The following is a 24,615-nucleotide window of genomic DNA, read 5'->3' as shown; positions in this document are numbered from 1 at the left end:
CAGTGTACCCTTCACCCAGTTTCCCCCATGTTGATCTTTTACATAAGTGCAGTATCAATACCAGAATTGACTTGATACAATGTGTGTGCATAGTTCTTACCATTTTATCACGTGTGGATTCATGTAACTGCACTTAAATTGAGATACAGAACTATTCTATCATCACAAAGATCACTTGCATAACACTAGTATTTTAATTTGCTGTAGAAACATTAAGAATTACTTTTATCCTCCTCTCTCTACTTAGTAGGTCATTAGTATTGGTTGTTTTTTATTCTGGGAGGTGAATATGTGGAGAGAAAGCCCCTCTTTTTTAATCTATTGAGGAAATTAATAAAGATAAAAGAAATAAACCTTTATATGTCTAAGTTCTGAGAGTTTTAGCTGAGTATCTCTGTTTTCTTATGGGTACCTGGTAACACTTTGACTTTTATTTTAATCACTGTATTCTCAAAAGACTTTATTAGATATAAAGAGAATATTTTATTGATCTTTTGGGAGTTCACATTAATCCTAATTATAGAGTTACTGGCAAACTTGTACATATAACATAGGATTTATTTGGTGATTAGAAAAGGAGTATATGGATTGGAAATATCAAGGTGGTAGTAGAAGTACTGGTGATATTTTGTTTCCTACATGGATAGCATTTCATAATTCATTCTAAAGACAAGACTACTCTCTATATATTCTCTTGGAATTTACTTATCTACTTAACTTGCTTGTATTTTGTATATCTGGCATGACTATTCCTTAGAAATCTTTTATGGTACAGGTGAGTTACCCAGGATTTAACTGCTTATTCCTGATGCATTAGTCTTAGTGCAGGGCCTCAAGGTAAGGATCTCAGGTGATGGATGGATGATTGTATCTGACATATGAAACCATCACCTTTTAATTTATGAGCATTTTATGATATATATTAGTTTCCTAGGGTTGCCATAGCAACATACCTCACACTGGTGGCTTAAAACAAGAGAAATATATTTTCACAGTTCTGGAGCCTAGAATTCTGAAGTCAAGGTATTGGCAGGGAAATGTTCTCTCTCTCAAGGCTGTAGGAGAGGATCTTAAGCTTTTGGTGGTTGCTGGCAGTCCTTGGCATTGCATCTACAAGATGCGTATATCTGCCTTTGTCTTCTCATGGCATTGTCTCCATGTGTCTCTGTCCCAATTTTCCTCTTATAAGGACACCAGTCATTGGATTAAGGCCTATTCTAATTTGCTGTAATCTTATTTTAACTTGATTACGTCTGCTAAAACCCTGTTTTCAAATACAGTAAAGTCACAATTATAGGTGCCTGGGCTTAGGACTTGAAATGTCTTTTTAGGGGACACAATAAGATGTAACTCACAATAAAATCTAGAATATGATCTTTTTTGGTATACTAGATAGGTTCTCTCTCGAGGACAAACCAAGATTTATATGTATTTTTGAGCTAAAAAAAAATCAATCAGAAGTATCTTATACTGAGAATTATCAAATCTCAGTGCCACCCTTCCTAGCTTCCTCAGATAAAATAGAAGGGAACTGATGCCTCAAGAAATTTTGGTGATTTTATATATTGTCACACAGTTTAGATGAAAATAAAATAAAAAATGCATCAAAAGAGCTGCTAGAGCTATTATTATAGTCATAATTTGAAATTTCCTTTTAAGAATTTGTAAATTTGATTTAGCTCATATCCCTAATTTTTTTTTTTTTTGAGGATACATTTCCTAAAATGTGTTGTAACAAGGAATGCTAAAACATTGTTCCTTGTGCAGATGGCCTGCATACACATGCTAAAAAGACTACTATAGTAAAATGGTTTGGGAAATACCTGTTAACTGTCTCAATATAGATTAATATATTGAATTCTCTGAAAAGACTTGCTGTGAAGAAATCTGTGTAGTCACTTAGCAGTATCTATCTACCTTTGTGGTAACTGTTTGGTGCAGTGGGATAAAAGGTGAACAAGACAGAAATGGTCTTTACCCTAATAAACCTGGTAGAGAAGAGAAATATAAATAAACCTGATAGAGAAGAGAAATATTGAGGAAATAGCAAATCTCAATGATCTTGAGACAAGAACACGATAAAATTTGCCCTTTTAGATGTCTGTGGTTGTTTTGTAGAGTATGAAGGACAGAGATATAAAAGTGAATGCTGGGAGGCTTTGCAAAGATCTTAGCAAGAGGTCGTGTTATTTGAACCACAATGACAGCAATGAAGATAGAAGAAAATCAGTACATTTCTGAGAGATTGGGAGGTAGATTCTACAGAAATTGGTAACTGATGGATACGGCATTGCCAAACCTGTTTTATTCTACATTGTAATAATATCCTGTGTAATGAGTGTTCCATGGAATACCCTATTTTAGGACATGCCTTTTAGTTTTCCGAGTAAGTCCTAGAACTTTTCTCTTTGAAATATTTGCTGCTTTTTAGTAGTAAGTATATAATTTCTGTAAGATAAATCTATCCTTTTTATATTTATATAGTATATGAAAGATGGCTTTCTTCCCTACTTCTTCATTTTATGGTCCTACTAGTCTTTGTTCTTCCCTGTTATTTTTTTTCGTTTTAGTATTTTAATCTCATTATTCCTGTCTTCCCACCAAAGAATGGTCTCTTACATTCCCTGTCAGTCAGAGTACTAATTTCTTTTTATTCATTGAGCCATTCATTTGTATCAAAGAGATCCCATTCTTTTTAGGACTCTGCTATTTTGCTCTTATGGATTTGGGCTCTCATGGATATTGTCACTAAAGAAGTTTAACTGAGACTTTTTACTATACAAGGTTGTGTTATATCTCATAGATCCTTAAGTCTTATTTTCCAGATAGCATCTTTTTACTATTAGTCTCTGGAGAAAAAAACAACTAGAAATTATAATGCCCATTTTCTTGTACTTCCTACAGTTGTCTTCTTATTGTTTTCAGCAGCGACCCCCTGTGGATGAAGTACTCAGGGAAGGTCACATCAATTTGTCAGGTCTCCAGTTGAGAGCACATGCTATGTTCTCAGCAGAAGGTCTTCCTTTGGGAAGTGATTCCTTGGAATATGCATGGTTAATTGATGTGCAGGCTGGAAGCCTTACAGCTAAGGTTACAGCACCACAGGTATGATTCTCTGACTTATTTTCTTTTTCCTTTGCTCACCTACTTCACCAAGTCGTATGCCTGTTTGAATGTTCATTGGATTGTCACTAATGATGTTCTGACAAATCGTTGCTTTTTGGATGGGAGTCATTCTTGCCATTCAGAATTTTCTTAGCAATAGATGAGTCAGAGACAAGTTTCACTTTTCTGATCCACATAAAATTGAAGAGTGTAATGTTTCATAGTTCTGCATAGCACTTTCAATATCAAGACTTTGGGATATACTCAATATGAGAACTGTTCTGGAAATTTTATATATTATTAAAATTACATTAGTTGTCTCTTCACTGTTGAAAAATTCTTCTGTTCTAAGAATTTTGCTTTCTTGTGTATTTCTAAAGTAGGATTTGAAAATATTGCTTATGTTGTTCAGGATTAGGTAGCTTAATTCTTGTCATTTCTTAAAGCAAAATAACATCATTTATATCTGCTATTGATGTTTATTAAAGAATAAGTAAAAACAAATTTATTAGCAAGTGAATCTGGTCTAGAATGCTAGTTGTGATCCTTTTTGATAAAATCCCCTTCTTCCTCTTGTCCTCCTTAACTTTTAGAAGACCTAGAGTTCATAAGGATTATTTAGTTCTAGAAACGGATCACTAAAATTTAGCCAAATAGTCATGTTACTGTAACATCTCCCCTGTTGATTCATATATTTATGATAATATGCATACCTATCTTGGCATTTGAGAAGACTAGAATGTGGTCTTGAATGTGTGAAATATACATACTCAGTTTAATAAAAAATTACAGAATGTATATGAAACATTTATAGGTAGGGAATAGCAACAAAAAGTGGTACTCTAGGTACCTTGTATATGTGCCAGAAATTTTTAGAAAGCAGCAAAAATTAAGATTCAAGAAATAGGAAAATGGAACTGAAAAGGGATATTTTATATACAAGTAGCTAAAATATGTAACAGAATGTATAAACGTGGATGGAATGAAATATTCAGTGCCCACTGGCCTGATGACTATCCTTTCCTTATTATCCACCATCTCTTGCTCTAATGTACAAGTAAAAACTGAAACATACTAAAAAAAAAAGTTGTTCCTTAACAAATGCATAATAAAGCCATGCCAATAGTACAAGACTGGAGACAATTCCTTTAATCTAACAATTGCTAGAATCTTATATAAGTTGCCCTTATTAGAAGATGAAACATTTCTCTTTCTTCTGCACTATAATCTTGGCATCACTGTTTCCAGTGAGTGTTCCATGAATCTATACATTCCTTTAATGTTTATTCTATTCTTTGTATGTTTTAAAAGTGAAACTCCTGTTTTCCAGCAGTTTAAATTTGTACTTTTTTTTAGGGAATAATATCATGTATACCCATGTTTCAGTGTGTTTATTGCTAACAACTCTAGTCAATTATAAAGTGAAGGACTTTTGAACCAAAGATTTGATGAAGAATTGATGTATACTTAAATTTCTATTTACATAAACAGAAGTGTTTTAATCTTCAAAATAACTGATTTTCCGAAGTTGTAGCTCACTATAATTAGATAATAATTTCACAGCCAAGCTTTGTTTATTATTAAGTAGAGAATTTTAGGTCTTTTCTGTGCAGAGGATTCCAGTTAGTCCTATAAGAAGGAAGATACAACCTTGAAGGAAAGTACTCACTATTTATAAGTTGCTGAAGTTGAATTTTTCAGTTGTTATGCATTTTGTCATTCACAAATGAAAAGTAACATAAGCTTTTTTTTAAATAATAAATTTATTTTTTATTGGTGTTCAATTTGCCAACATACAGAATAACATCCAGTGCTCATCCCGTCAAGTGCCCCCCTCAGTGCCCATCACCCATTCACTCCCACCCCCCACCCTCCTCCCCTTCTACCACCCCTAGTTTGTTTCTCAGAGTTAGGAGTCTTCATGTTCTGTCTCCCTTTCTGATATTTCCCACACATTTCTTCTCCCTTCCCTTATATTCCTTTTCACTATTATTTATATTCCCCAAATGAATGAGACCATATAATGTTTGTCCTCCGATGGACTTATTTCACTCAGCATAATACCCTCCAGTTCCATCCACATCGAAGCAAATGGTTGGTATTTGTCATTTCTAATGGCTGAGTAATATTCCTTTGTATACATAAACCACATCTTCTTTATCCATTCATCTTTCGATGGACACCGAGGCTCCTTCCACAGTTTGGCTATCGTGGACATCACTGCTATAAACATCGGGGTGCAGGTGTCCCGGCGTTTCATTGCATCTGTATCTTTGGGGTAAATCCCCAGCAGTACAATTGCTGGGTTGTAGGGCAGGTCTATGAAAAGTAACATCAGCTTATAAATGATGTCAAGGTAGAAAAATCATGATTCTGGCTAGTAAGTGGATTATGTAGCAGCAGGTATAAGACAGCATTTGGGTTCTTTCAAACTGTATTAATATTCTTGATAAGCTTTTGAACTCTGAACATGTGTTTAAAATGCTAACTGTTGTCAACCTGTCCCTGCTTATAGCTAGCTTGTCTCTTGGAGTGGGGACAGACATTTGTTTTTCATGTGGTATGTCGGGAGTATGAACTGGAAAGACCTAAATCAGTAATAATATGTCAGCATGGATTTGACCGTCGGTTCTGTGAATCCAAGGTATGTTAATAAATATGTTAGTGGTATTATAAACATTCATGGATTTTTCAAAATGAAAGATTGAGATACCAACTTTAAATCAAATACACATAGCCACAAAGTTAGCATTATAGTTGTTTTCTCAATTAATAAAATTATTTTGTAGATTTGTTAGCCAGTTGTTATTTAGTTACAAATATCTAACATGAGGTAATTATTAAAACATAAATTCACAAACAAATGGAAATATTATAAAGATTTTATCTTACATGTTTACTGTTAACTCTCATGTTTTCTTGTGTTACTGCATTCTTTCGGATATGGCTATATATTTACGTAGAAGACTTAAAAACTGAAGCAAGAGGAAGGTTAAGTTCCTTACGTGATGTTGTTTGTGGCCCTCCCCCGCCCCGAACTACCTGTTCTTCTGTAATGTGGTTAGTAATGTTGGCATTTGCCAAGAAAGCATGGGAGTTTCAAAAAAAATTTTACCCTAATTCTGTAACACAAAGATAATCATTGATAACAGTTTAGTTTTTCTAATTTCTTCCCTATGTGTGCTTTTCCTTTTTTTTCCCCTTTTTTTCCATTTTTTTTAAATTTATTTTTTATTGGTGTTCAATTTACTAACATAGAGAATAACCCCCAGTGCCCGTCACCCATTCACTCCCACCCCCCGCCCTCCTCCCCTTCTACCACCCCTAGTTCGTTTCCCAGAGTTAGCAGTCTTTACGTTCTGTCTCCCTTTCTGATATTTCCCACACATTTCTTCTCCCTTCCCTTATATTCCCTTTCACTATTATTTATATTCCCCAAATGAATGAGAACATATAATGTTTGTCCTTCTCCGACTGACTTACTTCACTCAGCATAATACCCTCCAGTTCCATCCACGTTGAAGCAAATGGTGGGTATTTGTCATTTCTAATAGCTGAGTAATATTCCATTGTATACATAAACCACATCTTCTTTATCCATTCATCTTTCGTTGGACACCGAGGCTCCTTCCACAGTTTGGCTATCGTGGCCATTGCTGCTATAAACATCGGGGTGCAGGTGTCCCGGCGTTTCATTGCATTTGTATCTTTGGGGTAAATCTCCAACAGTGCAATTGCTGGGTCGTAGGGCAGGTATATTTTTAACTGTTTGAGGAACCTCCACACAGTTTTCCAGAGTGGCTGCACCAGTTCACATTCCCACCAACAGTGTAAGAGGGTTCCCTTTTCTCCACATCCTCTCCAACATTTGTTGTTTCCTGCCTTGTTAATTTGCCCCATTCTCACTGGTGTGAGGTGGGATCTCATTGTGGTTTTGATTTGTATTTCCCTGATGGCAAGTGATGCAGAGCATTTTCTCATATGTATGTTGGCCGTGTCTGTCTTCCTCTGTGAGATTTCTGTTCATGTCTTTTGCCCATTTCATGATTGGATTGTTTGTTTCTTTGGTGTTGAGTTTAATAAGTTCTTTATAGATCTTGGAAACTAGCCCTTTATCTGATATGTCATTTGCAAATATCTTCTCCCATTCTGTAGGTTGTCTTTTAGTTTTGTTGACTGTATCCTTTGCTGTGCAAAAGCTTCTTATCTTGATGAAGTCCCAATAGTTCATTTTTGCTTTTGTTTCTTTTGCCTTCGTGGATGTATCTTGCAATAAGTTACTGTGGCCGAGTTCAAAAAGGGTGTTGCCTGTGTTCTTCTCTAGGATTTTGATGGAATCTTGTCTCACGTTTAGATCTTTCATCCATTTTGAGTTTATCTTTGTGTATGGTGAAAGAGAGTGGTCTAGTTTCATTCTTCTGCATGTGGATGTCCAATTTTCCCAGCACCATTTTTGAAGAGACTGTCTTTCTTCCAATGGATAGTCTTTCCTCCTTTATCGAATATTAGTTGACCATAAAGTTCAGGGTCCACTTCTGGGTTCTCTATTCTGTTCCACTGATCTATGTGTCTGTTTTTGTGCCAGTACCACACTGTCTTGATGACCACAGCTTTGTAGTACAACCCGAAATCTGGCATTGTGATGCCCCCAGATATGGTTTTCTTTTTTAAAATTCCCCTGTCTATTCGGGGTCTTTTCTGATTCCACACAAATCTTAAAATAATTTGTTCTAACTCTCTGAAGAAAGTCCATGGTATTTTGATAGGGATTGCATTAAACATGCATATTGCCCTGGGTAACATTGACATTTTCACAATATTAATTCTGCCAATCCATGAGCATGGAATATTTTTCCATCTCTTTGTGTCTTCCTCAATTTCTTTCAGAAGTGTTCTATAGTTTTGAGGGTATAGATCCTTTACCTCTTTGGTGAGGTTTATTCCTAGGTATCTTATGCTTTTGGGTGCAATTGTAAATGGGATTGACTCCTTAATTTCTCTTTCTTCAGTCTCATTGTTAGTGTATAGAAATGCCACTGATTTCTGGGCATTGATTTTGTATCCTGCCACGCTACCGAATTGCTGTATCAGTTCTAACAATCTTGGGGTGGAGACTTTTGGGTTTTCTATGTAGAGTATCATGTCATCGGCGAAGAGGGAGAGTTTGACTTCTTCTTTGCCAATTTGAATGCCTTTAATGTCTTTTTGTTGTCTGATTGCTAAGGCTAGGACTTCCAGTACTATGTTGAATAGCAGTGGTGAGAGTGGACATCCCTGTCTTGTTCCTGATCTTAGGGGAAAGGCTCCCAGTGTTCCCCATTGAGAATGATATTTGCTGTGGGCTTTTCATAGATGGCTTTTAAGATGTTGAGGAATGTTCCCTCTATCCCTACACTCTGAAGAGTTTTGATCAGAAATGGATGCTGTATTTTGTCAAATGCTTTCTCTGCATCTAATGAGAGGATCATATGGTTCTTGGTTTTTCTCTTGCTGATATGATGAATCACATTGATTGTTTTACGGGTGTTGAACCAGCCTTGTGTCCCGGGGATAAATCCTACTTGGTCATGGTGAATAATTTTCTTAATGTACTGTTGGATCCTATTGGCCAGTATCTTGTTGAGAATTTTTGCATCCATGTTCATCAGGGATATTGGTCTGTAATTCTCCTTTTTGGTGGGGTCTTTGTCTGGTTTTGGAATTCAGGTGATGCTGGCCTCATAGAACGAATTTGGAAGTACTCCATCTCTTTCTATCTTACCAAACAGCTTTAGGAGAATAGGTATGGTTTCTTCTTTAAACGTTTGATAAAATTCCCCTGGGAAGCCATCTGGCCCTGGACTCTTGTGTCTTGGGAGGTTTTTGATGACTGCTTCAATTTCCTCCCTGGTTATTGGCCTGTTCAGGTTTTCTATTTCTTCCTGTTCCAGTTTTGGTAGTTTGTGGCTTTCCAGGAATGCGTCCATTTCTCCTAGATTGCCTAATTTATTGGCGTATAACTGTTGATAATATGTTTTTAAAATCGTTTGTATTTCCTTGGTGTTGGTAGTGATCTCTCCTTTCTCATTCACGATTTTATTAATTTGAGTCTTCTCTCTTTTCTTTTTAATAAGGCTGGCTAATGGTTTATCTATCTTATTAATTCTTTCAAAGAACCAACGCCTGGTTCTGTTGATCTGTTCCACAGTTCTTCTGGTCTCGATTTCGTTGAGTTCTGCTCGAATCTTTATTAACTCCCTTCTTCTCCTGGGTGTAGGATCTATTTGCTGTTTTTTCTCTAGCTCCTTTATGTGTAAGGTTAGCTTTTGTATTTGAGTTCTTGATTTCAGTTTTTGAATGGATGCTTGTATTGCGATGTATTTCCCCCTTAGGACTGCTTTTGCTGCATCCCAAAGATTTTGAATGGTTGTATCTTCATTCTCATTAGTTTCCATGAATCTTTTTAATTCTTCCTTAATTTCCTGGTTGACCCTTTCATCTTTTAGCAGGATGGTCCTTAACCTCCACGTGTTTGAGGTCCTTCCAAACTTCTTGTTGTGATTCAGTTCTAATTTCAAGGCATTATGGTCTGAGAATATGCAGGGGATGATCCCAGTCTTTTGGTATCAGTTCAGACCCGATTTGTGACCCAATATGTGGTCTATTCTGGAGAAAGTTCCATGTGCACTTGAGAAGAATGTGTATTCAGTTGAGTTTGGATGTAAAGTTCTGTAGATATCTGTGAAATCCATCTGGTCCAGTGTATCATTTAAAGCTCTCGTTTCTTTGGAGATGTTGTGCTTAGAAGACCTATCGAGTATAGAAAGAGCTAGATTGAAGTCACCAAGTATAAGTGTATTATTATCTAAGTATTTCTTCACTTTGGTTAATAATTGACTTATATATTTGGCAGCTCCCACATTCGGGGCATATATATTGAGGACTGTTAAGTCCTCTTGTTGCATAGATCCTTTAAGTATGATATAGTGTCCCTCTTCATCTCTCACTGCAGTCTTCGGGGCAAATTTTAGTTTATCTGATATAAGGATGGCTACCCCTGCTTTCTTTTGAGGACCATTCGAATGGTAAATGGTTCTCCAACCTTTTATTTTCAGGCTGTAGGTGTCCTTCTGTCTAAAATGAGTCTCTTGTAGACAACAAATAGATGGGTCCTGCTTTTTTATCCAGTCTGAATCCCTGCGCCTTTTGATGGGGTCATTAAGCCTGTTCACATTCAGAGTTACTATTGAGAGATACGAGTTTAGTGTCATCATGATATCTATTCAGTCCTTGTTTTTGTGGAATGTTCCACTGAACTTCTTCTTAAAGGGGAATTTTAGGAGTCCCCCTTAAAATTTCTTGCAGAGCTGGTTTGGAGGTCACATAATCTTTTAGTTGCTGCCTGTCTTGGAAGCTCTTTATCTCTCCTATTTTGAATGAGAGCCTTGCTGGATAAAGTATTCTTGGTTGCATGTTCTTCTCATTTAGGACCCTGAATATATCCTGCCAGCCCTTTCTGGCCTGCCAGGTCTCTGTGGAGAGGTCTGCTGTTACCCTAATACTCCTCCCCATAGAAGTCAGGGATTTCTTGTCTCTTGCTGCTTTAAGGATCTTCTCTTTATCTTTGGAATTTGCAAGCTTCACTATTAAATGTCGAGGTGTTGAACGGTTTTTATTGATTTTAGTGGGGGATCTCTCTATTTCCTGGATCTGAATGCCTGTTTCCCTTCCCAGATTAGGAAAGTTTTCAGCTAGGATTTGTTCAAATACATATTCTGGCCCTCTGTCCCTTTCGGCGCCCTCGGGAACACCAATTAAACGTAAGTTTTTCTTCCTCAGGCTGTCGTTTATTTCCCTTAATCTATCTTCATGGTCTTTTAATTGTTTGTCTCTTTTTTCCTCAGTTTCCCTCTTTGCCATCCACTTGTCTTCTATGTCACTCACTCGTTCTTCCACCTCGTTAACCCTCGTCGTTAGGACTTCTAGTTTGGATTGCATCTCATTCACTTGATTTTTAATTTCTGCCTGATTAGCTCTAATTCTGCAGTCATGAAGTCTCTTGAGTCCTTTATGCTTTTTTCTAGAGCCACCAGTAGGTGTATAATAGTGCTTCTGAATTGGCTTTCTGACATTGAATTGTAATCCAGATTTTGTAACTCTGTGGGAGAGAGGACTGTTTCTGATTCTTTCTTTTGAGGTGAGGTTTTCCTTCTAGTCATTTTGCCCAGTGCAGAGTGGACAAAAGGAAGTTGTATTGGGAAAAGGAGAAAAAGAGAGGAGAGAAAGAAGGAAAGAAAAGAGAAAGAGAAAAAAGAAGAAAAAAATGAAAAAAAAAGAAGAAAAAGAGAAAGAAAAAGAAAGAAAGGAGAAAAAAGGGGGGTGGGGGAAGGAAAAAAATCAAAAAGCAAAAGCAAATCAAAACAAAACAAAAACAAAAACAAAAAAAAGAACCACGGAGTATCTTCTGATTCTGTGTACTTTAAGTCCTTTGGCTTCCCCTGGAAGTTGTCCGTCTAGCTGGTCTTCTGGGGGAGGGGCCTGTTGTGCTGATTTTCAGGTGTTAGCAGTGGGGGAGCTGCTGTGCCCCTGCCTGGTGCATGGCTCAGTGGGGGTTGTTTACCCCGTGAGGCCCCAGGAGCAACAACCCCAGTGGCGGGGCTAGCTCTGCCGCCCTGGATTCAGCTCTCGCAGTAACTCCGGAGCTCTCCGTCTGCAGGGCCTGGAGGCTCCGGGGCGGGGCCGCTGATCTGCTCAGCTCGGGGCAGGAGCGTCCTCACTGTCCTGGGCCCTCCCGGCCTCTGCCTGTCCGGGGGAGGCCGGATCCTGGGCTGTGTTCTGGGGCCTGCGCTGTTGGATTCGCGCTCCCGGGCCGCGCAACCCCCTCCGCGGAGCTGCCGCCCGAGCCCCTCCGAGCTGCTCCTGGAACCGCGCAGCCCCCTCTGCACGGAGCCTCTTCCTCTGCCCGAGCCCCTCCGAGCTGCCCCCGGGGCCGCGCAGCCCCCTCCGCGGAGCCGCCCCTCCCCCCTCGGAGCTGCTCCGGTCCCGCCGAGCACGCTGCAGCCCTTAGGGAGCTCGGCGCACTCTCCTGGGCGCGCAGTTGCTCTGTTACTGTCCCAGGGAGCCCGAGGGCATCCTCGCCCTTCTGGGTCCTGTTCCAACTCCCTGCGAGCCCCTTTCCGCCTGGGAAGGTTGGTGCAGCTCCTGCGTCTCCGGGTCGGGGCTCTCCTGTCTTGGGGACACTCCCCCCGGCCTCAGCCCGGCTCCTCGCGGGGCCCCTCCCCCTTGGAGGCCTTTTGTGTCTTTATCCCCCCCCCCCCCCCCCCCCCCCGCCCGTCTTCCTACTTCCTACCTTGATTGAAGCCCGAACTCTTCTCACTGTAGCGTTCCAGCTGTTCTCTCTTTAATTCTCAGGCCGAATTCATAGATTTTCAGGATAATTTGAAGGTTTTCTAGGTAATTTGGTGGAGACAGGTGATTTGGGGACCCTACTCTTCCGCCATCTTGCCCCTCCTCTCCTTTTTTTCTTTTGTTATACATAGTGTGCTTGCTATTACATTAGCATGAAAAATTCATCCTGCTTTTAATTTTATGTCCAAAAACCTATAACCTCTACTTATTTACCGACAATTTAGGAAACCACTATAATTGGTGATAAAATTATTATTTTCTTGTTATAAATACATTGCCAGGATTTAGGGAATCTTTAGTTCTATGTCAACTAATTAATTCCTTATGGATAATTTGCACATATTTGTAGGCCTCTCTTCCTTCCCTTTTTTATTTTTTTGGGTCAAAGGTTTTATGTTGCTTTAAAATTTTTAAAAATCGACTTTATCAAGGCATAATTTTCATAAGTAAATTTACCCTTTTTAATTTACAATTGGAGTTTTGACAAATGTGTTATACATATGGGTGTGACATTACCACCAGTGAAGATTTTTATCACCTTAGAAATTACTTTGTGTCCCTTTGTAGTCAGCCATTCATTATTCCGTGCAACCATTGATGTGCCTCTGTTGTTTCAGATAAGGGTTTTTTAGGTTTATTTTGTGTGGGGGAAATACACAGACATACTTTGTTTATTGTGCTTTGCAGATACTATAGGGTTTGTTTTGTTTTGTTTACAAGTTGAAGGTTTGTGGCAACCCTGTATCAAGCAAATCTATCAGCACCTTTTTCCAACAGCATTTGCTCACTGCTTGTCTTTATGTCACATTTTGGTAATTCTTGCAATATTTCAAACCTTGTCATTATTATATTTGTTACAGTGATCTATGTATGATCAGCGATTATGACTGGCTGAAAGCTCAGATGATGGTTAGGATTTTTTTAGCAATAAAGGCATGTATATTTTTCCTACACATATGCTATTGCACACTTAGATGATAGTATATAATATAAACATAATTTTTATTCGCACTGAGGAACCAAAAAATTCTTTTTTTCATCTTTAGCAGTATTTGTTTTTAATTTTTATTTTTTTTTTTATTTTTTATTTTTTTTATAAAATTTATTTATGATAGTCACAGAGAGAGAGAGAGAGAGAGGCAGAGACACAGGCAGAGGGAGAAGCAGGCTCCATGCACCGGGAGCCCGACGTGGGATTCGATCCTGGGTCTCCAGGATCGCGCCCCGGGCCAAAGGCAGGCGCCAAACCGCTGCGCCACCCAGGGATCCCTGTTTTTAATTTTTATTTAATTCCAGTAGTTAAGATATTATATTAGTTTCAGATGTACAATGTAATGATTCAACAATTCCATATATTACTCAGTGCTTATCAAGTGTACTCTTAATCCCCTTCACCTGTTTCATCCATCCCCCTGCCCACTTCCCTCTTGTAACTATTTGTTTGCTTTCTATAGTTAAGGGTCTATTTTTTTAATTTGTTTCAGAGTTTTTTTACTTTGTTCATTTGTTTCTTAAATTTCACATATGAATGAAATCGTATGCAATTTGTCTTTCTTTGACTGACTTATTTTGCTTAGCATTACACACTCTGGATCCATTCATGTTGTTATTGTAGATGGCAAGATTTCATTCTTTTTTATGGCTGAGTAATATATATATATCACAACGCACATCTTTATCCTTTCATCTATCAGTGGACACTTGGGCTGCTTTCACAATTTGGTTATTTTAAGTAATGCTGCAGTAAACATACAGGTACATATAGCCTTTTGAATTAGTGTTTTCTTATTCTTTGGGCAAATACCCAGTAGTGCAATTACTGGATCATAGGGTAAAATTCTACCTTTAATTTTTTCAGCAACCTCCATACTGTCTTCTACAGTGGCTACACCAGTTTGCATTTCTACCAACAGCATGTGAGGGTTCTTTTTTCCCCACATCCCTGCGAACACTTCTTGTTTCTTGTGTTTTTTATTTTACCTACAAAAAAATTCATTTGACTTGCTTTATTGTGATATTTGCTTTTATTGCGGTAATCTGGAATGGAATCCGCAATATCTCCAATGTATGCCTTATTATTATAGAACACTGAGTGTAATTCAAGACACCTGTGTTCTACTCCTGGCTCTGACACTCATGAGCAATTGCAAGCTATTGAGCCAGTAATTTACTCAGGGATACCATTTCTCCAAGAAGTTCATCAAAGTAGTAGGTGGAGTGTATGTTTTCTTCCAACCTAACCATGTCCAAATCTGTCTTAGGAGTAAAACAATATTACATTTGTGTGGATTGTCTTAGATGTCATAATAAAATTTACAACTGATATATTTATTAAAACAAGTGTGTGTTTGTGTAGTATAGAGTATTCATAAGAAAATCTTAAAACTTTAAAATCCTACATAGTTCTTACAATCCTGTGACACTGTTCACCTATCAGTTTACTTTGACTATTCTTTGTGAGTTTTAGTAACAAGTTATATTCTTGTCCCTTTTGAATGAAAATGGTACAGACTTACTTATGATTAGTTTCTAATTAGTAAGACTTTAGTTACTGATATCATTTATCATTACAAAAAAATGAGGTTTAATTGACTTGTTTTTAAAAATACACGTGTAACCAAAATTTTATTTAAATTAATAGATGTGAGTATCAAAATGGTGATGTGATGGTGAAGAATTAAATATTCAGTTCTTTTTCTTTTTAGTTGAGTTGTATTCCTGGACCTTGTCCAACTTCAGATGATTTGAAATATACTATGACTCGTTTAGCAGTAGATGGAGCAGATATTTATATTGTGGAGCATGGCTGTGCTACAAATCTAAAGGTACACTTTTGTCTATTTCTTGGTCAGTATAGTTCTTTTTCCCTTTTATTAAACCAAACTTCCATTTCTTTTTCTTTTTTAAGATTTATTTATTTATTTGAGAGAGAGCATGAACTGGGGGTTGGGCAGAGGGACAGTGAGAGAGAGGCAGACTCCTCACTAAGTGTGTAGCCCGACATGGGGGCTCTATCTCACAACCCTGAGATCATGACCTGAGCTGAAATCAAGAGTCAGTCTCTTAACTGACTGAGCACCCACATACCTCAAAACCTCCATTTCTTGAGATAGAACACGCATTTATAGTTTGCCATCTCGCAGAATACTACAGAATTCCAGGGATAGCTTTCTGTTTTTGCCTCTTCCATATTTTCTTTCAGTCTGTTTCTTAATACTTTCACTACTGTTTTACTCTGACTGAATTATTATAACTTTGCTTTATGGAAAGGATGTAAACTTGGAGGTTGCTTTTATGGCAGGGATTAAATTGGTAGTGTTTTTAAAAGATTCGATTTTGAATACCTTTAGGTTTTATACATTTATCTCCTGCCTGGCTCTGGAAAGCATTTGTTTGCCACTTCTGCTTTATGGGTTATTGCTTAAAATTAAATCTTGTTAAGAGTCTATGGTTTTATTACTTACTACCGACGTTTCCTTCCTCCTCCTCTCGTTTTCCTTTAGACTTGTATCCTTTTCTTTTTATCATCCTTTTTTTAATTGAATGTCCACTTTATTCTGTTGCATTTATCATTTATATTTCCCTTTTTTCTCTTTTTCCTTCTGTCTTTCATGCAATTTGAGATAAATATCTACTCTATAGTTTATTCAAAGTTTCTTAAGAATACAGAAACCACAGTTTATTTCATTTTCTTCATTCAATTTAGATGGGTGCAATTCGAGTTGCAAACTGTAATCTCCACAATCAGTCCGTTGGGGAAGGAATAAGTGCTGCAATTCAGGATTTTCAAGTGAGACAGTACATTGAACAATTAAATAATTCCAGAGTTGGACTTCAGCCTGCATTACTCCGGAGGGCCTATTGGCTTGAAGCTGGGTCAGCCAATTTAGGACTCATTACTGTTGATATTGCATTAGCTGCTGACCATCGTTCTAAACATGAGGCTCAAAGACATTTCTTAGAAACTCATGATGCCAGAACTAAGAGGTAAGTGAAATTTGAGGAAGTTAATAGTCCCGAGTTCAGACAAAAATTATCTTATAATTCTACTATTAGGAATAGAATAAGAACATTTTATATAAAGACCAAATATTATTGTGCTGGGTACACCTCAGTGAATGTATAAGAACCTGATATTTAAGTAAATACATTGTATATCTCATTTCTGGTAATGGTGTGGTTGATGGAAGTTGTTTAATGTTTCTAAGCCCATACTATGTGTATTAGCAATGAAATGAGTTTAAATTACTTGTTCTCCACATTTTATAGAGCACTACCTCCTTTCTCTCTCACCACAGTTATGCACTTCCAATTCATCATTCCTAGAAAACATCATTGCTATCACCGTACACTCTACAAACTCTTCCTTTTGTGGGCTCTTACAACTGCAGGGGAGACTAAGGGGATCTAGGATCTAGTCTTTAAGAAAGGGTCATTAAGAAATAATTATATCTGCGGTTTAAAAAGTGCCAGAGCCTCTTACTGAATCATGTCCATTTAAAAAGACAGTATAACTTTTTCCATCTCCATCTCCCCCATATAAAATTAGTATGAATTTATTTTAAAAATAGAGAAAACAATGATAAAATACAGGAAAAGAATTACCATAACCTTACCACACTGATTTTGTCATATTTGTTCCCCTTATTTTTAATGTATCTTTCTTATACTTGAAATCATCCTGTATTTATATTTTAAAATTCTGCATGTTTGTGTTAAACGTATATCCTGGGCAGCCCACGTGGCTTGGCGGTTTAGTGCTGCCTTCAGCCCAGGCGTGATCCTGGAGACCTGGGATCGAGTCCTGTGTCAGGCTCCTTGCATGGAGCCTGCTTCTCCCTCTGCTTGTGTCTCTGCCTCTCTCTCTGTCTCTCTCATGAATAAATAAAATCTAAAAAAAAAAAACCCCAAAAAAAATAAAAAAAATAAAAATAAAAATAAAATAAATAAAAAAAACCCCAAAAAACAAACAAAAAAAAACTATGTGTATCCTAAGCACCTGCCCCCATATGTTAAAATTTTTGTAAATTTCCTTTCAAATAAAATATATAATATACCATCAAAAAGATATATTGTGCTTTATTTAGCCATTGCCCTCATTATATTAAATACATGGCTAGTGTTTCTAAATTTGTCATTGTAAGTAATAGTAAGAGAAACATTTTTTGTACATAAAATCTTTTCCCACATGTTCTTTAAATTCCCTTTAAATAGTTTCCTTAGAAGGGAGTGTGACTGTGCTAAAAACGGAGTCTTTTGATAGGCATTCCCAAATTCTCAGGAAGATTATTTCACTTTATATCCCCAGTGGCTTTTTTTTCTTTTTGTCTCACCGCATCTTTGCTACTTTTTGTGTTTTATTATAACTGAAAGGTGATATCTCTGTTTTATTTTGCACTTCTTTATATCTGAAATTAAGACTTTTTTCATGTACTTACTGGTTGTTTTTATTTCCTCATTTGTGAACTGCATATTGTTATTCTACGTATATTTACTTATTGGCATATTGATGTTTTCTTACCAATTTTTAAGAGTTCTTTATAAATTACCACCCTTTTAGCAGTCCCTGTTGCTAATATTTTGCAATTTGTTTCCTTTTTAAATTTTTTTAAATCTTACATATGAACTTTAATATTGTATATCCAAGTATGTCAGTTTTTAGCCTTTGTGATTTCTTGTACTAATTTGAGAAAATATTTCTTTTGCTAGTAATCACATGGCACCTATATTTCTTTTTCTTTTTTTTTTTTCTATTCCTTTTTGTTGTTATTAACATAAACTCTGTTTCGGGGTGGGGGTTGTTTTTTGTTTTAGAGAGAGCAAGAACGAGAGAGTACATGCATGCATACACGTGCAGGGGCAGAAGTAGAGAGAGAATCTTAAGCAGGTTCAGCACAGAGTCTGAAGTAGAGCTCAATCTCATGACCCCTAAGTTCATGAGAACTGAGCTGAAATCAAGAGTAGGATGCTTAACCAACTGAACTACCCAGGTGCCCCGCTGTCTGGATTTTATATGGTATATTTGTATTAATCCAATCAAGGTGTAAATAGAGTTTTTTGTGAATATGTATTCAAATGCAGAGGTAAAAATTTATACATAATACACATTTATTTTTCCATTGCACCGTTTAGGTATTTTAATCTATTATTTTCCAAAAGAACTATTATTCTAGTTTTAAATTTTTTTGAGGTTTTTTATTGAGATTACATGAATTTTTTAAGTTACTTTAAGATCCTGACATCTTGTAAATATGAGTGTGGAAGCTCATGCATGGAGAATAATATTTTTTAAAACTTTAGTTTCTTTGTTAGTTATTGCTCAGGAAGCCAGTTACTATGAAGAAAGTACCTGTGTTTAATTAGGCCAGATGGTAGAACAAGGTGCTGATGAAGCTAAGGAGGTGGCACCACATTTCAAGTTCTAAGTGTTCAAATAAATCCAACCATTGAGATTGGCTTGGTTAATAATTAGGAAGAGTGGGATTTTATCCTACCTGCAAGCTAACAAGTTAGCCTGCCACAGTTTCATGGGTGCTGGCAGAAAATACAAAACTCCTGGTCAGACACAAAGGACTCTATTACAACCAAAGCACTAACCAGAGTCTTGAGTGTTTGCATTGGTTCCCTGTGCCCTCCCATTTGGGTTGCCAGATGAAATATAGGATGCCTAATGAAATCTGAATTTCAGATAAACAAGAAATAACTTTTTAGTATAGGTGTGTCATATTGTCTCATATGTTGCATAGGTAAAATTTATTTTTATTTGCTGTATCTGGTACCCCATCAATGAATCCTTTGGAGGTGACACAAAAGGCCCAAGGTGTATGACTACACATAGTGGAACGCATTATAGAAGAGGAATATCGAACTTAGGGATTCTATGTAAGTGGAGGCAAACCTACTGTTTTCTAGGGTGAGACAGTACCTTACCTCTTTAGGTTGTTTGCTGCCAGCACAATCCTGAGCAATGGCCTAGTCAGGGCTTTGCATTCTTGACATAGCCAGCAAGAACAGGTAGAGATGTTTAGGGCATATTGGGAGTTGCTTTTCCCAACATAGTAACTCATTGACTTTCAGCTTTGGTTGCCTTTGTGCATGTTGGATTCCCAGGAGTTTTGGGGCCTATGTATATTCTTTTTTGATGTAATTGGAAAAGTTACTGAACATACAGGTCATTAGTTTCTTTAGATTAGTGTTTTTGAAAAGTATGGTTCCCAAACCACCACCACAAGTGTCTCCTTGGAACTTCTTAGAAATTTACATGACCAGGCCTTACTAGACCTCAGTCAGACACTCTGGGGATAGCTGCAGCTCTGCTCTGCATAGTACAATAAGCCTTCCAGGTGATTCTAATGCAAGCTAGAACTAGAGCATTGGATTGTAATAAGGATGGGGATGGGAAGCTTACATTTGTTATGCAACTCCTGTATTTCAGATTTTATTTTATTATTATTTTTTAAAAGATTTTATTTATTTATTCATAGACACAGAGAGAGAGAAGCAGAGACACAGGCAGAGGGGGAAGCAGGCTCCATGCAGGGAGCCCGAAGTGGGACTCGATCCCGGGTCTCCAGGATCACACCCCAGGGTACAGGCGGCACCAAACCGCTGTGCCACCGGGGCTGCCCAATTCCAGATTTTATATCAGTTGCTTTACATATGTTATATCATTCAGTCTTTAAAATAGTCTTATTAGGTGTATCAGACCATAATTTTACAGTTGAGGAAACTGAGGCTCAGAAATGTTAACTAACTTGTCCAGGGTCCTAGAGTTGTTATTAAGTGGCACAGCTGGAATTTGAACCCATGTCTAGATGAATGCAAACCCATGCATTTTGCTAAGCTTTTTGCTATACAAATGAGGTAAAAAAGTGTGTAGAATATGTAAGATCTTTTATTTTGATAGTGATTAAAATAGTTTGCTGAGTGACTGAATCTTAATACTTTAAAATAGAGAAGTGATTTGAATTTGATAACATTTAGCTGAAGTAATATGTCAAATTCTCGCTAATCCTAAATCTTTCTCACATACTTTTCCTTCTGTCCTCTAGACTGATGTTCCACTTCTGTCTTGATATATTTTGTCTCATCTTTCACATCTCAAATCTTTTTTGAAAGATTCCGTTTTCCTTGTCAAAACACCTTGGTTTTTTGTTTCTTTGTTTTATTTTCTTTACCGAATAGCACTCAGTATAATTTATGATTGGATATTTTGTTTGTGGCTTGTCTTTGCCTTTGTACTTCATCTGGATAAGACCATGTCAGTTTCACCTAGCACAATACTAGGCACATAAAATATGCTCAGGAAATATAAATGAGTGAATATAAAATGAAAATGATAATACCAATTCTGTCTTCCTGTGAGGGCCCCAAGAATCCAATGAGATAATGCATGTAAAAGTACTTAGAAAAGTAGACTGTTAAGATGAGGTGATTTTATTATTTAAGAGAAGTAAATATATATCTCCCATATTTGTATTATATATTATTTTTTTTAAGAAAGAAAGAGAGTTACAATACTGACAGGCTTTTGTATGAATTACTCACAGAACCTAAAGAATTTTTACACACACTTTCTCCTATTGTCTTAATACTTCAGTTAGAGTTCTTACTATAAAACTATTAGTCTTTCTCTCTAAAATATAGAATGCATTATTTTGGTTTTGTTGAGAAATAATTTATTTGCCCCGCATTTATAGTATTTTGGTGAATTTGCCATGTGAAATATGGTCTGAAATGCTAAAGATTATAAATTATCTAGTTAGTATAATCTGTATCAAATAGGTTTGTCCATTTTTTACATTAATATTTAAAACTTTTAGTCCTTTTGAGAATATTTACTACTATTTTAAAATTGGATTTAAATGTCTGATCTTTATATTTCTTCTAGTTCTTTTTTTTAATGTATGGTATATCTCTCTTTCTGTTCCTACTCATTTTCCTTTCATCATGGTGAGACTATTTTTTTAAGAAAGACAAAATAGTTTTTATTCATTTATTCATTCATGAGAGACACACAGAGAGAGGCAGAGACATAGGCAAAGGGAGAAGCAGACTTCCCATAGGGAGCCTGATAAGGGACTTGATCCCAAACCCTGGGATCATGATCTGCACCAAAGGCAGATGCTCAACCACGGAGTCACCCAGGTGCCCCTTTTTAAAAGTTTATTTATTTATTTATTTTAGAAAGACAAAATGTTTAAAAAGACATTCCACAGTAAAAAAAAAAAAAAAAAAAAAAAAAAAAAAAAAAAAAAATTTCTGTGTTTGTATTTACCTTGTCTTTTAAAAATATTAACAGTTAACTTATTTTTCATTAATTATCTGCCAAAAGTTTATTTCTTAATGAGTTTTTGTTGTTTTGTTTTGGGTTCTATTTAGGTTGTGGTTTTTGTGGCCAGATGATACTCTGAAGAATAAGAGGTGTAGGAACAAGTGTGGTTGTCTTGGTGGTTGCAGATTCTTTGGTGGCACGGTAACTGGCCTAGATTTCTTCAAACTTGAAGAGTTGACACCTTCCAGTAGTTCTGCATTTTCAAGCACGAGTGCAGAGTCTGATATGTATTATGGACAGTCTCTGCTACAGCCTGGAGAATGGATTATTACTAAAGAAATTCCCAAAATTGTAGATGGTAATGTGTTGTTTTATTACTTGTGCTAATCTTTTTAATCTTTATCCTTATGCCATTCTTAGAGAAGTTTGGTGTGATTTTGTTCAACTCAATTTTTTGAGCAGTCTTGTAGGTAGGATTCAGTATAATCTCCCTTTGTTTTCAGGTGATTTAATTAAAGCCAGAGAAGACTAGTGAGTTATGGTTCCACAAGGCAAAAAATAGGTCTACCCTTCAGATCTATTGTTGACATTGTTGATTTTCCTAGCCAAGCTTATTCCGAGTATTTCTTTGTATATCCCTTTTCTCCTAGACCTCAGCTTCTAGAGATTTACTTAAGAATAGCTGTGCTTCAAAGTAGCAGTTATTTTACCAGTTTTCTTTTATAGGAAAACTTATCAGTAGTAGTTTATACTATTGGTCCTCATATTACCAACTATTTTGCAAGATATTCACTAAAATGGAACATGTCTAGAAGAGAAATGTGGCCTTTCCTTAGACCCTGTAGGATAACATTGCAAATACCTAAGTGTAGTATGAGCAGTAAATGGTGGCTTTAAGTTTATTAGATTTAGATTTATCTAGTGTTTTTTCTCTGAAGACCTCAGAAATGGATTTTCCTTTGCGTTTTTTAGTTGCGTGTTCCTATAATTAAGTGCGGTATTTACTGCTTAACTTGTCATGCTCTCAAGAAGAGAAATGTAGAAAACTCTTGATATTTTACTAATATCAGCCTTTTTCCCTGGATCTATTAAAAAACATTAACAGCACTGTCTTTTGTCAGTAGACAAAGAGGGAGGAAAGTAGTAGTTTTAACTTTAAAAGTTCATTGATTTGATAAGGAGCTCTTAGGAGAAAGAGCTGGACTACCTATACCAAATTCTTGCTTTAATGATTTTTCACTAAATATTAATATAGAAGTATGTACATCTTATTTAAGGTTGTTTGACTTCAGTTTTATCTAGAATAAGAGTAGATTATCCTATAAAATCTGCAAACATCAAAACTTCTTGACATTTAAAGATAGGAAAGATGCTAAATAAAATTGATCATTTTCTTACAATATTAATTTCTTATGTTTGAATAATAATTGTTTTTAAAGTTTTTCACAGGCATTTCCTCCTTTAATTTTCAAGCTACCATATGTGTTCTGTATTTTTTGTGTTTGTAGTGAAGAAAGTGAGGCTCATCAGTGAGACCGAGTTGCACAAAATCAAATGGCTAAGCAGAAACTGGAATCAGGGCCATCAAAGCCATTTCAGTGTTCTTTCTACCATACTATAGCTGACACTAATTATAAACACTGCTTGATTTTCCAATCTGCAGATCAAAGTTTAACCATCACAAAGGGGAGGAAGAAAATCTACAGGGAATTTACATATGGTATTAAAGAGGGAAAAAAACCAAATTCTCTAACTGAATAAGGCAAAGCTCATTATAACTCTTATAATGTAAATAGAGGTTGTATCTCCTGTTGATTCTTTCAGGAGTTTAGTGTAATTCACAAATCACTATAAGTTTGCTCTAGAATTAACCCCTATGTAAGTATCTGATTTCTGATTGTTGAGGTTTCCAGGAGCCAAGTATAGATGTTAGGATAGACTCGAGGAGGGCACAGGAAAGAACTTGGACTTCCTTGGCAGGTCAGTGACCACTAGTTTCCTACCACTTAGAAGTAAATTAAATCCATTTTTCTTTAGACATTTATTGTTGATTTTTTCATTTGTGGTAGTGGAAGTGAATAATATTACTTATTGTAAGTTCTTAAGTCTTCTTACACCTTAAATTCCATCTAGAACTGTATTCTGCATGGAGAGGTGTTTTCTTCTACTAGCAGGTTCATTTTCTTGGGTAACACAGGGATGGCTGGAGATGGAAAACTGGGCAGGAGGTTTTTTGTTTTTTGTTTTGATCTAAGCAGTTTAGGACTCTCTCTTCATTCCCTCCACCCCCAATTTATGTAACACATCACAGGGCTCTTATAAAAGGCTGAGGAAATGCTCCACACTAAAGAATACCTGACAACTGAATGCAGTAATATATGATCCTAGATTGAATCTTGCCCTGGAAGGGGCAGAGGTGCTTTAAGGAACATCATTGGGTCAATTGAGAAAATTGGAAAGCACATGGTAGATTAGATAACAGTATTGTATAAATATTACATTTACCAAGTTGGTAGTTATATAGTGATTATGTATTATTCCTCAGAAATAAACATTAAACTGTCTAGGGTAAAAGGTTGCTATGTCTGCAAATTACTCTCAGTTTGAAAAGTTTTATGTATATATTATATTAGAGCAAATATGGCAAAATGTTTAAAATAGGTAATTCTGAGTAAGAGATATTTGATGATTTTGTATTATTCTTTAAAGTTTTCTTTAAGTTTGAAAATTTTCAAATAAAGTATAAAAGAATAAGAAAAAATTCACTGTTTATGGACTCTGGATCCACACTTAATGTGGATATCTTTCTGTAGTGTTTAGTATATTGCTATGTGAAATTGGACACTTGT

At 36.4% G+C, this 24,615-nt stretch overlaps 1 protein-coding gene across 4 annotated transcripts in view; it reads left to right on the top strand.

Moving 5' to 3' along the window:
• KIAA1109 (transmembrane protein KIAA1109 homolog) overlaps window positions 1–24,615 on the top strand; it is a 210,643-nt gene that overhangs the window by 73,277 nt on the left and 112,751 nt on the right. For all 4 annotated transcript variants that reach the window (XM_038564744.1, XM_038564745.1, XM_038564747.1 and 1 more), the window contains 5 exons: window positions 2,926–3,105; window positions 5,621–5,749; window positions 15,198–15,317; window positions 16,199–16,479; window positions 21,874–22,124. In XM_038564744.1, coding sequence (XP_038420672.1) covers window positions 2,926–3,105; window positions 5,621–5,749; window positions 15,198–15,317; window positions 16,199–16,479; window positions 21,874–22,124 — 961 coding nt within the window. The remainder of the gene's footprint in view (window positions 1–2,925; window positions 3,106–5,620; window positions 5,750–15,197; window positions 15,318–16,198; window positions 16,480–21,873; window positions 22,125–24,615) is intronic.

This window comes from Canis lupus, chromosome 19, assembly GCF_011100685.1.
Source record: "Canis lupus familiaris isolate Mischka breed German Shepherd chromosome 19, alternate assembly UU_Cfam_GSD_1.0, whole genome shotgun sequence".
In the NCBI taxonomy this organism is placed as follows: domain Eukaryota; kingdom Metazoa; phylum Chordata; class Mammalia; order Carnivora; family Canidae; genus Canis; species Canis lupus.
This window is presented reverse-complemented; position numbering and strand designations above follow the sequence as displayed.